Genomic DNA, 14,015 nt, shown 5'->3' on the forward strand with positions numbered 1-14,015 from the left:
ACCTTTTTGAAAAAAGCCTTAAATGAAAGCTGAGAGTCTGCACTTTAAGCAGATATTCATTGTTTCATTTAAAACCCATTGTTGTGGTGTACAGAGCCAAAATGATGACAACTGTATCATTGTCCAAATAATTATGGACCTGACTGTATGTGGCGTGCCTTCTTGAAATCAACTTTTCATGTATGTCCTTGCTGTATGACTGAGTTAAACTCCTAACTTTGTGTATTTTTATAGTTTTGAAAAGTTCACATATTGTGTTGAAGTGCTTGAACTTTGAATTTGGTCTCCTTTTTTTTAAAAAATACATTTTATGTTCATCAACAGCTTGTGGCACAGGGTGGCACCACAAAGTGCACAAACGGTCAATTTCTGAGCACACTGGGCGCCAGTATAAATTGGTCATTCTAGTTGAGGTCCCAGGCAAGATGGTATGTACAATTCATAAAGATTTCACTGATGATGAGAAGTTTTAGTTGTGTGTTTTCAGCCTAAAAGAAATCCTGTCTTTTGTTCCAGCTTGTTCTTCTTGTAGGGGCATCCCATCTGCGCTCCCTTGCAGATGGGATTGTGCTGATGCCAGAGGATTGCTACAACTTTGGCGTCATGTCCACTCCAGGGGCGTGCACTGACCAGCTCAGGACTGAGGATGAAAATGCTGTTCTTCCTCGGATCTCTGATGCTGTCTGTGTCATGGCCCCTAGCAACAACCTGATGGCCAGCAAGACGCCTAAGCAAGGAGGCATAGCTTTTGGCCAATACCTGGCCACTGTCTGCAGCGTCTGGCCGACTGCACAGGTAGGTTATTCATGTATTCTTTTTAATGAGGCTGATGTGTACAGGTCAATATGATTTTGTCATTAACCATTATTATTTTGTTTAGGTCTTCACTGGGACCTTGTCCCACACTTGACAGTCCCGGGGGATATCCAAGAGTTTTTTCGGCAGGAATTTCACCCCTTGTCAGCATGTCTCGGTATGTTTGAAAATAATGATACATGGTTCTAAACAGTTTTATGAAGCCTTATGAGAATTATATATTTTACATATAATTTCTAATATTATACCCATTATGGTTTTCTAATAAGAAACTTGACATTGCCTTTTTATAATGTGTTTTTCAAAAACCACGTTTCTTTTCTTGTTCCTTTTTTTTTTTAAGGTGTGAAATATTTTCACCACGCTGACCGCTTCCCCCTGAACAACCGCAAGCTGTGGTGCTGTGATGGTGTAAGTAGAATATATTATTTTCATATCATAAATAGAAAATTATTCAACACAGTATGTTTGACAGTAAAAGTCACATATTTCAAAATAATATTTAAAATTTTTTTTGTCATTGTTTTGTGTTTGTAGGTGCACCCCAGTGACGACATGGGGATGCCTATCCTCGTGGAGTCGCTGTTGGCTGCCACCAAACAGCACCTGGAGATACCAGCACCTAAGCCACAGGTGTCGCGCCCAGTGTCTCCCAGGCCTCTGCCAAAGGTGGTTCCACGTGTGATTGTGGTGGGGGAGGTTGTAGTTCCACAGGCCCCCCCCTCCTGAGTGGACATCTGTACAGTCGGGCAGGAAGGTAAGAGACTGAACTTTGTAAATATGTTTCATGAAATAAAAATAAGGTTGTAAATTGATCCATATTTTTTTTTTGCTTTTTGTCATTACAGAGGAACCACTCTGAACATGAACATGGCTCTGGTTCATCACAGAGATGAGTGGTTCATCATGTGGTATGTGATCTTTCATTAAACCATGATAACAGTGATAGTTTGTGTGCTTTATCTAAGAAAATGACAAGTGTTAGAAATAATCTACATGTCTGTCAGGTGGATGGAGCTCCAGTGGCCTTGCGAGAGTGTTTCATTCATATTGTATATGGATTACGCTGGCGTAATATCACATAGGATTACGCTTGCGTGGGTCCTAGTCCTTTTTTTTTTTGTTAACCAACTGGTCTTTTTGTGTGTGTTGGGGTAGTTCCTAGGGGGTAGTCTAGCTGTTCTTAAGTGCATTCACAAGACACCCGAAGAAGCCCATAGAGATACTGTTTGTGTGTCACAGAGGATAGTCAGGTGTCTGGTTATGACAAGTTCGAAGAGACAATTCCATAGTTCTGGTTGGAGGAGGGTTCCTTGGGGGTAGTCTAGCTGTTCTTTTAAGTGCATTCAATGGCACAAGACATGTTCCTGATCAAATATGTAATGTAATTAATGTATGTAACAATTTGCAATAAAATTGTATGATATTTTACACCCTGGTTTCATGTCTCACCTGAATACTGAACCATGATACTGAACTGGTAAATGGTACTGAATGGGACAGTTTCATCATCAGAAATTGTAAGAATGTTGTAATTTAAGAGTAAAGGTCAAGGAATGAGTTGTTTATATGTAGTCATTGCTTAATAGTAAAACAAAAGTAATTAAGTGGTAATCATGTAGAGTTTCAGTTGTAATTTCAAAAGGGTTGTGCAGCAATGAAAAGTAATTCAATAGTGATGAGTAGTGATAAAACACTACACACACAGAAGGATGTAGTAATTCCACAGGGATTGTGGAGACATACAGCAGTAAACATGTAAGCATTGTGTAGTAATTCAATAATAAATGTGAAGGGAATGAATAGTGATTATATAGTAATTTCCCAAAAGCCAATAGTGAGACAAAAGTAATTAAGAGATAATCATGTACAGTTTCAGTAGTAATTCAAAAGGGTTGCTGTAGAAATAAAAAGTAATTCAATAGTGATGAGTAGTGATAAAACACTACATATGCAGCAGGATGTAGTAATTCCATAGGGATTGTGAAGACATTGTGTAATTTCACTCGTTTATCTTTTTCATCTGCTTGTGTCATTCCTGCGCCTATGAGTACAAGCACCTCCCTGAGAGGTGGGACTTTCTACCTTTAACCAATGGGAAGTGTGCACCTCCCTGTTTGACCAATGACAGCTGGTCTAAGCAGAGTGACTGTGATTGACACCTTGTTTGATCAATAAGACTATGCCAGAGCAATGTAGTTAGATTGACAGGTAAAAACAAACAAACATTCAAGCAACTTGAAGACAACTGAGGGATGATACGGGAATATTGTAAGAAAGTATACTGTACACAATGTCAAACATTACATGACCTATGTCCCTCTGATGTTACAGCAAGGGACCCAAGATTAGGTGTTTGGTTCTTTTCACTTTCATGTCATCAGACAATTTTAGCATACAATAAGAAAACATAATTAAACATGATTAAATTGAATGTTTTATTCCATATGTGTGTATATATATATATACAGTACAGGCCAAAAGTTTGGACACACCTTCTCATTCAATGCGTTTTCTGTATTTTCATGACTATTTACATTGTAGATTCTCACTGAAGGCATCAAAACTATGAATGAACACATGTGGAGTTATGTACTTAACAAAAAAAGGTGAAATAACTGAAAACATGTTTTATATTCTAGTTTCTTCAAAATAGCCACCCTTTGCTCTGATTACTGCTTTGCACACTCTTGGCATTCTCTCCATGAGCTTCAAGAGGTAGTCACCTGAAATGGTTTCCACTTCACAGGTGTGCCTTATCAGGGTTAATTAGTGGAATTTCTTGCTTTATCAATGGGGTTGGGACCATCAGTTGTGTTGTGCAGAAGTCAGGTTAATACACAGCCGACAGCCCTATTGGACAACTGTTAAAATTCATATTATGGCAAGAACCAATCAGCTAACTAAAGAAAAACAAGTGGCCATCATTACTTTAAGAAATGAAGGTCAGTCAGTCCGGAAAATTGCAAAAACTTTAAATGTGTCCCCAAGTGGAGTCGCAAAAACCATCAAGCGCTACAACAAAACTGGCACACATGAGGACCGACCCAGGAAAGGAAGACCAAGAGTCACCTCTGCTTCTGAGGATAAGTTCATCCGAGTCACCAGCCTCAGAAATCGCAAGTTAACAGCAGCTCAGATCAGAGACCAGATGAATGCCACACAGAGTTCTAGCAGCAGACCCATCTCTACAACAACTGTTAAGAGGAGACTGCGCCAATCAGGCCTTCATGGTCAAATAGCTGCTAGGAACCCACTGCTAAGGAGAGGCAACAAGCAGAAGAGATTTGTTTGGGCCAAGAAACACAAGGAATGGACATTAGACCAGTGGAAATCTGTGCTTTGGTCTGATGAGTCCAAATTTGAGATCTTTGGTTCCAACCGCCGTGTCTTTGTGAGATGCAGAAAAGGTGAACGGATGGATTCCACATGCCTGGTTCCCACTGTGAAGCATGGAGGAGGAGGTGTGATGGTGTGGGGGTGTTTTGCTGGTGACACTGTTGGGGATTTATTCAAAATTGAAGGCACACTGAACCAGCATGGCTACCACAGCATCCTGCAGCGACATGCCATCCCACCCGGTTTGCGTTTAGTTGGACGATCATTTATTTTTCAACAGGACAATGACCCCAAACACACCTCCAGGCTGTGTAAGGGCTATTTGACCAAGAAGGAGAGTGATGGAGTGCTGCGGCAGATGACCTGGCCTCCACAGTCACCGGACCTGAACCCAATCGAGATGGTTTGGGGTGAGCTGGACCGCAGAGTGAAGGCAAAGGGGCCAACAAGTGCTAAACACCTCTGGGAACTCCTTCAAGACTGTTGGAAAACCATTTCAGGTGACTACCTCTTGAAGCTCATGGAGAGAATGCCAAGAGTGTGCAAAGCAGTAATCAGAGCAAAGGGTGGCTATTTTGAAGAAACTAGAATATAAAACATGTTTTCAGTTATTTCACCTTTTTTTGTTAAGTACATAACTCCACATGTGTTCATTCATAGTTTTGATGCCTTCAGTGAGAATCTACAATGTAAATAGTCATGAAAATAAAGAAAACGCATTGAATGAGAAGGTGTGTCCAAACTTTTGGCCTGTACTGTATATACATATATGTTTACAGTATACTTTCTCTGTAAGTAGAGTTTATTTCTTACAATATTTCTGTATCATCCCTCAGTTGTCTTCAAGTTGCTTGAATGTTTGTTTGTTTGTTAGTTTTTACCTGTCAATCTACCTACATCGCTCTGGCATATTCTTATTGATCAAACAAGGTGTCACTCACAGTCACTCTGCTTAGATCAGCTGTCATTGGTCAAACAGGGAGGTGCACACTTCCCATTGGTTAAAGGTAGAAAGTCCCACCTCTCAGGGAGGTGCTTGTACTCATAGCGCAGGAATGACACGAGCAGACAAGAAACGAGTGAAATTACACAATATCTACGGTGAGAAATGTTGATGTAAACATGAAGCTAACACTACGAGATACTCGCAGGAGACGTGAGGGAGGAATCGAGGACCTGTGCGATGGGGGTTTTACTGCATTTATCAACGTCTTGGTGAGTTAATGCTAATGCAGCTAGCGATGTTAGCCTGGCTGCAGATGAAATCGGCGCCTGCCATGTAAAGTGTGTGCTTTCCTCGATACCACACTAACTTACTCGTAACTGTAAAGTGCTACAGTTGTTTTGTCTCGAGGTCGTTGCCGTTTGTATTTGTGTTAGTAGTGTACTGTATACATTTGCACCATTACAGTTGGTTATGGATGTTATTAACGATGAACAGTCAAGCGTAACACAGTGTGTCTACTGGTGTAGCCTACAGTTTCGAAATATGTGTGTTAATAGCATACATGATTTTGTTAATTATAGTTAAGTTAAAAAATGTTAATCAAATGGTTAAAAACATTAACTTTGTAGTTCAAAAGGAAATGCGTATTATTTGTAATTGATTAATATGCTTAATAATTACATGTTATGGATTAAAAGGCTAATAATTCATGATGTAAAATGTAAAGACAGGGTAAAGTATTCCATGCTGAGAAAAACTGTACAGTTAAAAGTTATTCATCTGCTCACTTTGTGTTACTGTGATGTATTTATGTGATATTGATTATAGCCATAAAACAATTGAAGTTGATGATGCAAAATAGTGCAAAATATTGGCTCCAAAGAGGTTCTGGCAAACCGTCCGGCGCCTCAGGGGGGAAGGCGGCAACTTGCTCACACTGTTTACAGTGGGGGCAGGGAGCTGCTGATGTCAACTGGGGACATTGTCGGGCGGTGGAAGGAATACTTTGAGGAGCTCCTCAATCCCACCAACACGTATTCCAGTGAGGAAACAGAGCCAGGGGTCTCGGTGGCAGGTCATCCAATTTCTGGGGCAGAAGTTGCCGAGGTAGTGAAACAACTCCACGGCGGCAGAGCCCCGGGGGTGGAGTCGCCCTGGATATCTCAAGGATCTGGATGCTGTCAGGCTGTCCTGGCTGACACGCCTCTTCAACATTGTGTGGACATCGAGGGCAGTGCCTCTGGAGTGGCAGACCGGGGTAGTGGTCCCCGTCTTCAAGAAAGGGGATCAGAGGGTGTGTTACAATTACAGGGGGATCACACTCCTCAGCCTACCCGGTAAGGTCTACTCCAGGGTGCTGGAGAAGAGGGTCCGGTCGACAGTTGAACCTCAGATTGAGGAGGAGCAATGTGGTTATCGTCCCGGACGCGGAACCATGGACGAGCTCTTTACCCTCACCAGGGTGCTGGAGGGGGCATGGGAGATCGCCCAACCAGTCCACATGCGTTTTGTGGATTTGGAGAAGGCTGACGACTGTGTCCCCAGGGGCATCCTATGGGGGGTGCTCCGGGAGTATGGGGTTGGTGGCCCCTTGCTAAGGGCCATCCAGTGCCTGTACCGAAGGAGCGCGAGTCTGTTTGCATGGCCAGCAGTAAGTCGGACCTGTTCCCGGTGAGAGTTGGACTCTGCCAGGGCTGCCCTTTGTCACTGGTTCTGTTCATAACTTTCATGGACAGAATTTATAGGCGTAGCCGAGTGGTGGAGGGTGTCAGGTTCGGTGACAGGAGGATCTCGTCTCTGCTTTTTGTGGATGACGTGGTCCTCCTAGCCCCATCGAACAGTGACCTCCGGCTCTTGCTGGGATGGTTCACAGCCGAGTGTGAAGCGGCTGGGATGAGAATCAGCATCTCCAAGTCTGAGGCCATGGTCCTCAGCCGGAAAAGGGTGGATTCCCACTCCAGGTCGGGGGGGAGGTCCTGCCTCAGGTGGAGGAGTTTAAGTATCTCGGGATTTTGTTCACGAGTAAGGGTAGGATGGAGCGGGAGATTGACAGGCGGATTGGGGCAGCGTCAGCAGTGATGCAGGCGCTTAACCAGTCTGTTGTGGTGAAGAGGGAGCTTAGCCAGAAAGCAAAGCTGTCGATTTACCGGTCAATCTACGTTCCAACCCTCACCTATGGTCACAAGCTCTGGGTAGTGACCGAAAGAATAAGATCGTGAGTACAAGCGGCCAAAATGAGTTTCCTCTGCAGGGTGGCTGGGCTCAGCCTTAGAGATAGGGTGAGGAGCTCAGACATCTGGGAGGGACTCGGAGTAGAGCCGCTGCTCCTCCACATCGAGAGGAGCCAGTGGAGGTGGTTCGGGCATCTAGTAAGGATGCCTTCCGGACACCTCCCTTGGGAGGTGTTTGGGGCATGTCCAACCGGGAGGAGACCTCGGGGCCGCCCCAGGACACGCTGGAGGTATTACATCACCCGGCTGGCCTGGGAACGTCTTGGGGTTCCCTCGGAAGAGCTGATGGTAGTGGCTAGGGAGAGGACTGTCTGGGCTTCTTTGCTGAGGCTGCTGCCCCCGCGACCCCGACCCAGATAAGCCGAGGACGACGAGTACGAGTACGATGCAAAATAGTAATAGCTCTGTTTCTACATAGGTGAGGTTTTTGAGATCCTATGGAAAATTACACATGGATTTGAGATTCTAGCTGACGAGAGAGATGGCGAGCCACCCATGAACCTGATCTCTGCCTTGACCCAAGGAGTTTGATCAAGATCACCTTTTATCCGCAGGAGCCAATCCATTCTTCCATCTCCATTACTTGAGCGTCACACTCCAGTGTGGTAGTAGTATCATGACGACCTTTTCCACTTGACTTCTGACTTTAAAAGGGCATTTGTCACAATAAAGCATTAAAACTAAACTGAACAGTTTGTTTATTTGTTTATTTATTAGGATCCCCATTAGCCATCACTCCATTGTGGGAATAATGGCTATTCTTCCTGGGGTCCTCACACAGGACACAATTATATACACAGTAAAAACAAACATACAGAATAACAATAGCAATCTAGATATATCATATCATATATGATAGTTACAGTTCATAACAGAAGGAACAAAACTGAACTTGAACTTGAATAAGACAACCAGTGGAACTCTGTTATTTTTTGTCAGGGACACTTTGATTAATCTTTGTATTATTTTCTGGTAATATTGTTAACTTGTGAAGCATTGAACTAACTGTGTTTAAAGGGTTAACATCTGAGTGCTAAGCTATAGACTAAGGAGGAGAGAACAGTGCAAACTTCATAATCCAGCCCGGTTCCCCAGTTTTAGTCTGTACTTCCAAGGAAAGTAGTTTCTACTTACACACTAAGGAGGGGAGAACAGTGCAAACTTAATAATTCAGCCCGGTTCCCCAGTGTTAGTCTGTACTTCCACGGAAAGTAGTTTCTATTTACACACTAAGGAGGGGAGAACAGTGCAAACTTCATAATCCAGCCCAGTTCCCCAGTGTTAGTCTGCACTTCCAAGGAAAGTAGTTTCTACTAACACACTAAGGAGGGGAGAACAGTGCAAACTTCATAATGCACCCTGGTTCCCCAGTGTTAGTCTGTATTTCCAGGGAAAATAGTTTCTACTTACACACTAATTACATTACTGTACTTACAGACTATGGATAAGAGAATAGCACCTGTCATGTGGTTTCTGTGCAATTTAATAATAAAAAACATTTTATTACTCTCTGAATGACTCATTAGTGTGCATTTAAAAATATATGTATATTTTTACATTACTGTATTGTTGTGTTTCGTCCTGGGATGACAATACAAGACTTCCACAGATGTGCATTTGAGAGAGGTAAGTTTGCTTTGTATACCAGCCGGCCTGTTATGAGCCAGTTTACATAATATGTATTCATTTCTCAACATATTCTTATTCCAAATCATACAATTAAGTAGGCTATAAGACAAAACATAATAAATCCCTGGAATATGACTGAAGCTTGCCTGCTGACACTTACAAAAAAATGACTCACAACTGCCATGAGCAAAGAGCAAAAGCATTTGTTTATATTGGACAGTAGACTATTTCATTCAATACACTTAAAATGATTCAGAAGTTACACCTTAAGTTCCGCCAATTATATGGTAAGTGGCCATGAGTTATGCTGTAAGACTGGAGAAAGTAGGTGGGAAATGACCAGGAGCTACACTGGAAGTCTGGGCAAAGTTGGACATAAGTGAATGGGAGGTACGCTCTAAGACGCAGCCTAGTTATACTGTCAAACACGGGGAAATAGGTGCAGGAAGTGAGCGGGAGTTATACTGTACGTCTGTGGAAGTTGGGGTAAAGTAGGTGGTAAGTAAATGGGAGGTACACTCTAAGAAGCAGCCTAGTTATACTGTAAGACACGGGGAAATACGTGCGGGAAGTGAGCGGGAGTTACACTGTACGTCTGTGGAAGTTGGGGTAAAGTAAGTGGTAAGTGAACAGGAGGTAGCCTACACACTAAGGACGCAGGCCATATTATGTAGTGTTACCGAATTGTTTTTTTGTTATTATTGTAATCATTAGCAATGTTATTATTATCGTTGTTACTATCATTGTAATTATCACACTATCGTTGTTGTTTTTTATTTATTTATTTTCAAATTTACTCCTCAAAACCTGTCTAGGAAAGGCAAGGCAAATTTATTTATAGCAGGTTTTGAGCCCAAAGGCAACCCAAAGTTTTTAACAGATTAGTCAAAACAAAGTTCATTGTAGCCCAATCACAGAGCGATCCTGGAAGGGCTGAACAATTGGTAATATTGATTCAATTAGAAGTTGATCTGTAAATACCAGTATTACGATCTCAATTAGCATAGAGGACTTACAGCACCCAGCGTCCCTTTGTCCTTGACTCACTTGAACGTGAACTCAACATTCAGCTTTAACTATACACATATATTATCAGTTATTGTCCATGTTATATTATTTATTTATATATTTATCTTTAATTTTATTTTATTTTCAACAGTCAATTTTTTTAAATATTTATCCATTTAAAAACATTTATTTGATTACTTATTCATATAGACACTTAAGTGCAACACACACTGCTGCCGGCGCGGCGCTGTGGCCATCAAGTGCCGTCCCCCAACACACATTGGCACCATCGACACTAAAGTGTATTTCCCACCCCAGCCCGCTAGGTGGCTGTACCTACACTAGTTGCCAGTGGTTGCCAACTGCTAGTAATGGAAGAACAGGAAGTTGAGGCAAGAACAACTTGGATTTCACGAGTGAGTTTCTTATCAAAATCGTCTTATTAAAAATTTGAAAAACTTTGAAACGTTAAGCATCCAGATACCCCTTTGAAAGCTGCAAATGAAACCTACAGCTGAGACGTACATAAAAGGCTTTTCTCGCAGTGCCGGCCGTGCTGGAAATAGAGCAGTGGGCTGAAGCAGAGCGGCACGGCACGTCGGCCGGCGCTGGTGTGGGTTTGTTCATGGAATATAATGGAGGCGGGCGTTTTGACGCACGGTGTATGGCAGCAGTGTGTGTTGCACTTAACTGTTTGCTGTTTCTCTGCAAATGTAAGAATGTAAAATGTAAGCAGATATAAAGAACTACCCCCGATGAGCAGCACACATGCAAACTCCTCTGCCTTTCCTAAAAGGAGAGAAAAGTGAGTTAATACAAGTACTGTAAATGAGTGCATTTTTAGGTGTTAGTACTAGATAATAGTATATACTATGGTGGTCACCTATAAAACCAACACCATAGAACATAATGGCATGATACACACATGAATTTATTTATTTATTTAATGAATAAAGACGAGAGGGAACAACTTGCTTTGCTTGAAATGAGCAAATAGTATTGTGAAGCAGATAATTAAGGCCTGCTGCTATTATAAGTATTACGGTAATTGTTTTCCCTTTGAAAGAAGGGCTGACAAGAGAATGAATTAAATCACTTAACATTAATGATGCAGTGATAATGTTTGTCTACAGCACTGAATCGATTAGTCGACAAGTCATATGTGATACACTTAACTTAAACAGTGAGGAGGGCTGTTTGATCGGATGGTTTGAACCGCCGGCTCTCTTGCCGTGCGGGATCTGGGTGCACCGGGGTTGTTGAGATGCTGGAGGCAGAATGGAGTGCTATTTGAAAGTGGAGGTCAGCTGCATGAGAAGGCCTGCCTTGATGAGGATGCTTACAAGGCAGAGGCTGAGGCATATCCAGGGACTGAAGCAAGGTGTGCATGGAGAGCTTGGCCAAATAGTCAGGGACTGCACGTGGCAATCCGGTTGTACATGTGCAAAGTGTTCCAAAGAAGCAGATCATGTTACGTGTAGCTTGGGCCCATGTCTTGAATCCGTACACATCACTGAGCTAGAGTTGAGTGAAGATGGATACAGTTACATGTTGACAATACTGGCTGATATCAGGCGAGATTGCCTGAATTGGAGGATGTGATAGGTAAGACAAAATTCCGCCTCTGCTGAGGAATCGCACATCGGCTTGCTACTAGCAATGAGAGACTGAAAAGACAACGGTAAAGTGAACGATTGCCAATGCGACAGTTCTGCCTAAAATGATGACTGACAGCAGCAGAAGAGAGAGCAGATTTAAGATTTTGAAGTAGCATCCTGATAGGATGAGTACAAAGTCTTCCTAACTGAACTTACGCTGAGCTTCATTAGAAAGACAGACATGACAAAAACAAAGCAAGGGATGTCTTAACAGACTTTGTTACAACTGATCATCCAATTAGAGGGCAGGAAAAAGATTTGTACAGGAGTTGTCACTGAGTTTTATGTTGCCTGATCAGCCAGTTATGTTAGAAGGAACATTTCTGTCTGGAGTACAGTTGTGTTTGTGTGTGTGACCTGAATACACTCTTGGTACTGTTTTGTGCACCGCACCTCCTTTTAGTGTCAAAAGAACTGAGGTCTGACATCCAACTTACAAATGTTCATTATGTCTAGGAGAGAGGATAGAGGAAGAGGCCGTGAAGAAGATGACTGTCCTTTCCAAAGCACCCATCCTTCCAGCAGGTTAGATGGCAGCTGTGGGACGTTAAAACATTCCTCCTCAGTGGACGCCATCAAAAATCAGCAGAGTTACTGGGAAAAGAGGCTGCAGCTGAGACACAGCTGTACAGGTGAGAATAACACTCCATTTAATCCAGTACAATCCCCCTAATGTGTGCAGCACCAGGGGTTAAAGCAAGAAAAAATTTGTGCCTGAAATGTGGAGCACGGAAGATTTTTGTGCCTCAAATCTGAAATCTTTTCCGAAGTGGGGGGCTTGGTGTTGCGGTCACAAAATGAAGAAATAGAAATGTATGTGTTGCAAAGGAACATGTTTATTATCAAAACTAACAAAAAGATTATAGCTTTAGTAGTTACTTTTCAGATTAAACTATTATAGCATAATGGGTTTATAAATAAAGATTAAGCTTTCAGTGGTTACCAGACTTTTTGACTTATAGCTCCTACATCTCTTTTTTGCCTTGGTGCTATTTATTTTTAGAAACTAAATCATTTAGGCTGTTTGCAAAATTGTATCGCGCTTGATGTGAATTAAACAGGCAGTTATGTCAAAATTTCGCCTCTGGGCAAGCATGTCATGATTGAAATGGATCATATAATGTGTGTGGTGACTTTAAAACTTCAGCATAGAGGATTTTTATTGCAGCTTTCGTTTCTGTCTGCTGTCTCACCGGAGCATCTCCCACTCTGTGCTCTGTGTCTCCATGTGACATGATGTGAAAGCATGCACAGGCGTCAGTGTTGATTGGCTATCACTTGTGCCGTGTAACCAATCAGAGGGGGCTGTAGGCAGGACATTGTTACAAAGCCCAGTGCAGTGGGGACTGCAGGCAGGGAGGGAGATGGCTGTAACAGAGCCACAGGAGCGAGTTTTAAAATACATTTATTTGATCGGTTATGGATGAAAAAAAGTCCGATGCTGATTATGGTGAACAGTAGGTTGTGTTTACTTGTACACTGTGTGCCTAAATCATTTTCCTGGTTCGCACATATATATATATATTTTTAGGGGCAAATGCGAGTGACATGCTCGCACTGCAGAGCACTTCTGCCCGTGCCGGACAGAAACTTCGCCACGCCGGAAATCTGGCGCTGTGCTGAAGAACTTTAACCCCAGCAGCACACTTTAAATAAAGACATGTTGCAAAAAAACTACATCTGAACATACCATCTAAACTGTCCTCCTCAAAACTGTATATACCTCGGAAACATAAGCACAAGATAAATGTAAGCTTATTCACTTCACTTGCCTTAAAGGGCGATTTGGTTTGCAGCAGACGATGACATAATCACACAAGTCACATTAAAAAAGGCCATAAAACATAAAACACACAGGCATGAGCAGCAAAATACAACAGGTAAGCCAAATGTACGTTGTTCAAAGCATGACAGGTACTAATAATAATTATAATAATAAATAAATAAATAAAAATAGGTTGAACAAGCACAGATGCATATACAGTACAGGCCAAAAGTTTGGACACACCTTCTCATTCAATGCGTTTTCTGTATTTTCATGACTATTTACATTGTAGATTCTCACTGAAGGCATCAAAACTATGAATGAACACATGTGGAGTTATGTACTTAACAAAAAAAGGTGAAATAACTGAAAACATGTTTTATATTATAGTTTTTTCAAAATAGCCACCCTTTGCTCTGATTACTGCTTTGCACACTCTTGGCATTCTCTCCATGAGCTTCAAGAGGTAGTCACCTGAAATGGTTTTCCAACAGTCTTGAAGGAGTTCCCAGAGGTGTTTAGCACTTGTTGGCCCCTTTGCCTTCACTCTGCAGTCCAGCTCACCCCAAACCATCTCGATTGGGTTCAGGTCCGGTGACTGTGGAGGCCAGGTCATCTGCCGC

General features: G+C 42.3%; 1 protein-coding gene across 1 annotated transcript in view; it reads left to right on the top strand.

Annotated features, from left to right (window-relative positions):
- The window catches only part of LOC117271561 (voltage-gated inwardly rectifying potassium channel KCNH6-like), a 414,055-nt gene that overhangs the window by 145,721 nt on the left and 254,319 nt on the right, over positions 1–14,015 (top strand). Inside the window, exon 5 of the mRNA XM_078172846.1 lies at positions 12,087–12,259. Within this exon, the coding sequence (XP_078028972.1) occupies positions 12,087–12,259 (173 nt within the window). The remainder of the gene's footprint in view (positions 1–12,086; positions 12,260–14,015) is intronic.

The sequence above is a fragment of the Epinephelus lanceolatus genome, chromosome 12, assembly GCF_041903045.1.
Source record: "Epinephelus lanceolatus isolate andai-2023 chromosome 12, ASM4190304v1, whole genome shotgun sequence".
In the NCBI taxonomy this organism is placed as follows: Eukaryota; Metazoa; Chordata; class Actinopteri; order Perciformes; family Serranidae; genus Epinephelus; species Epinephelus lanceolatus.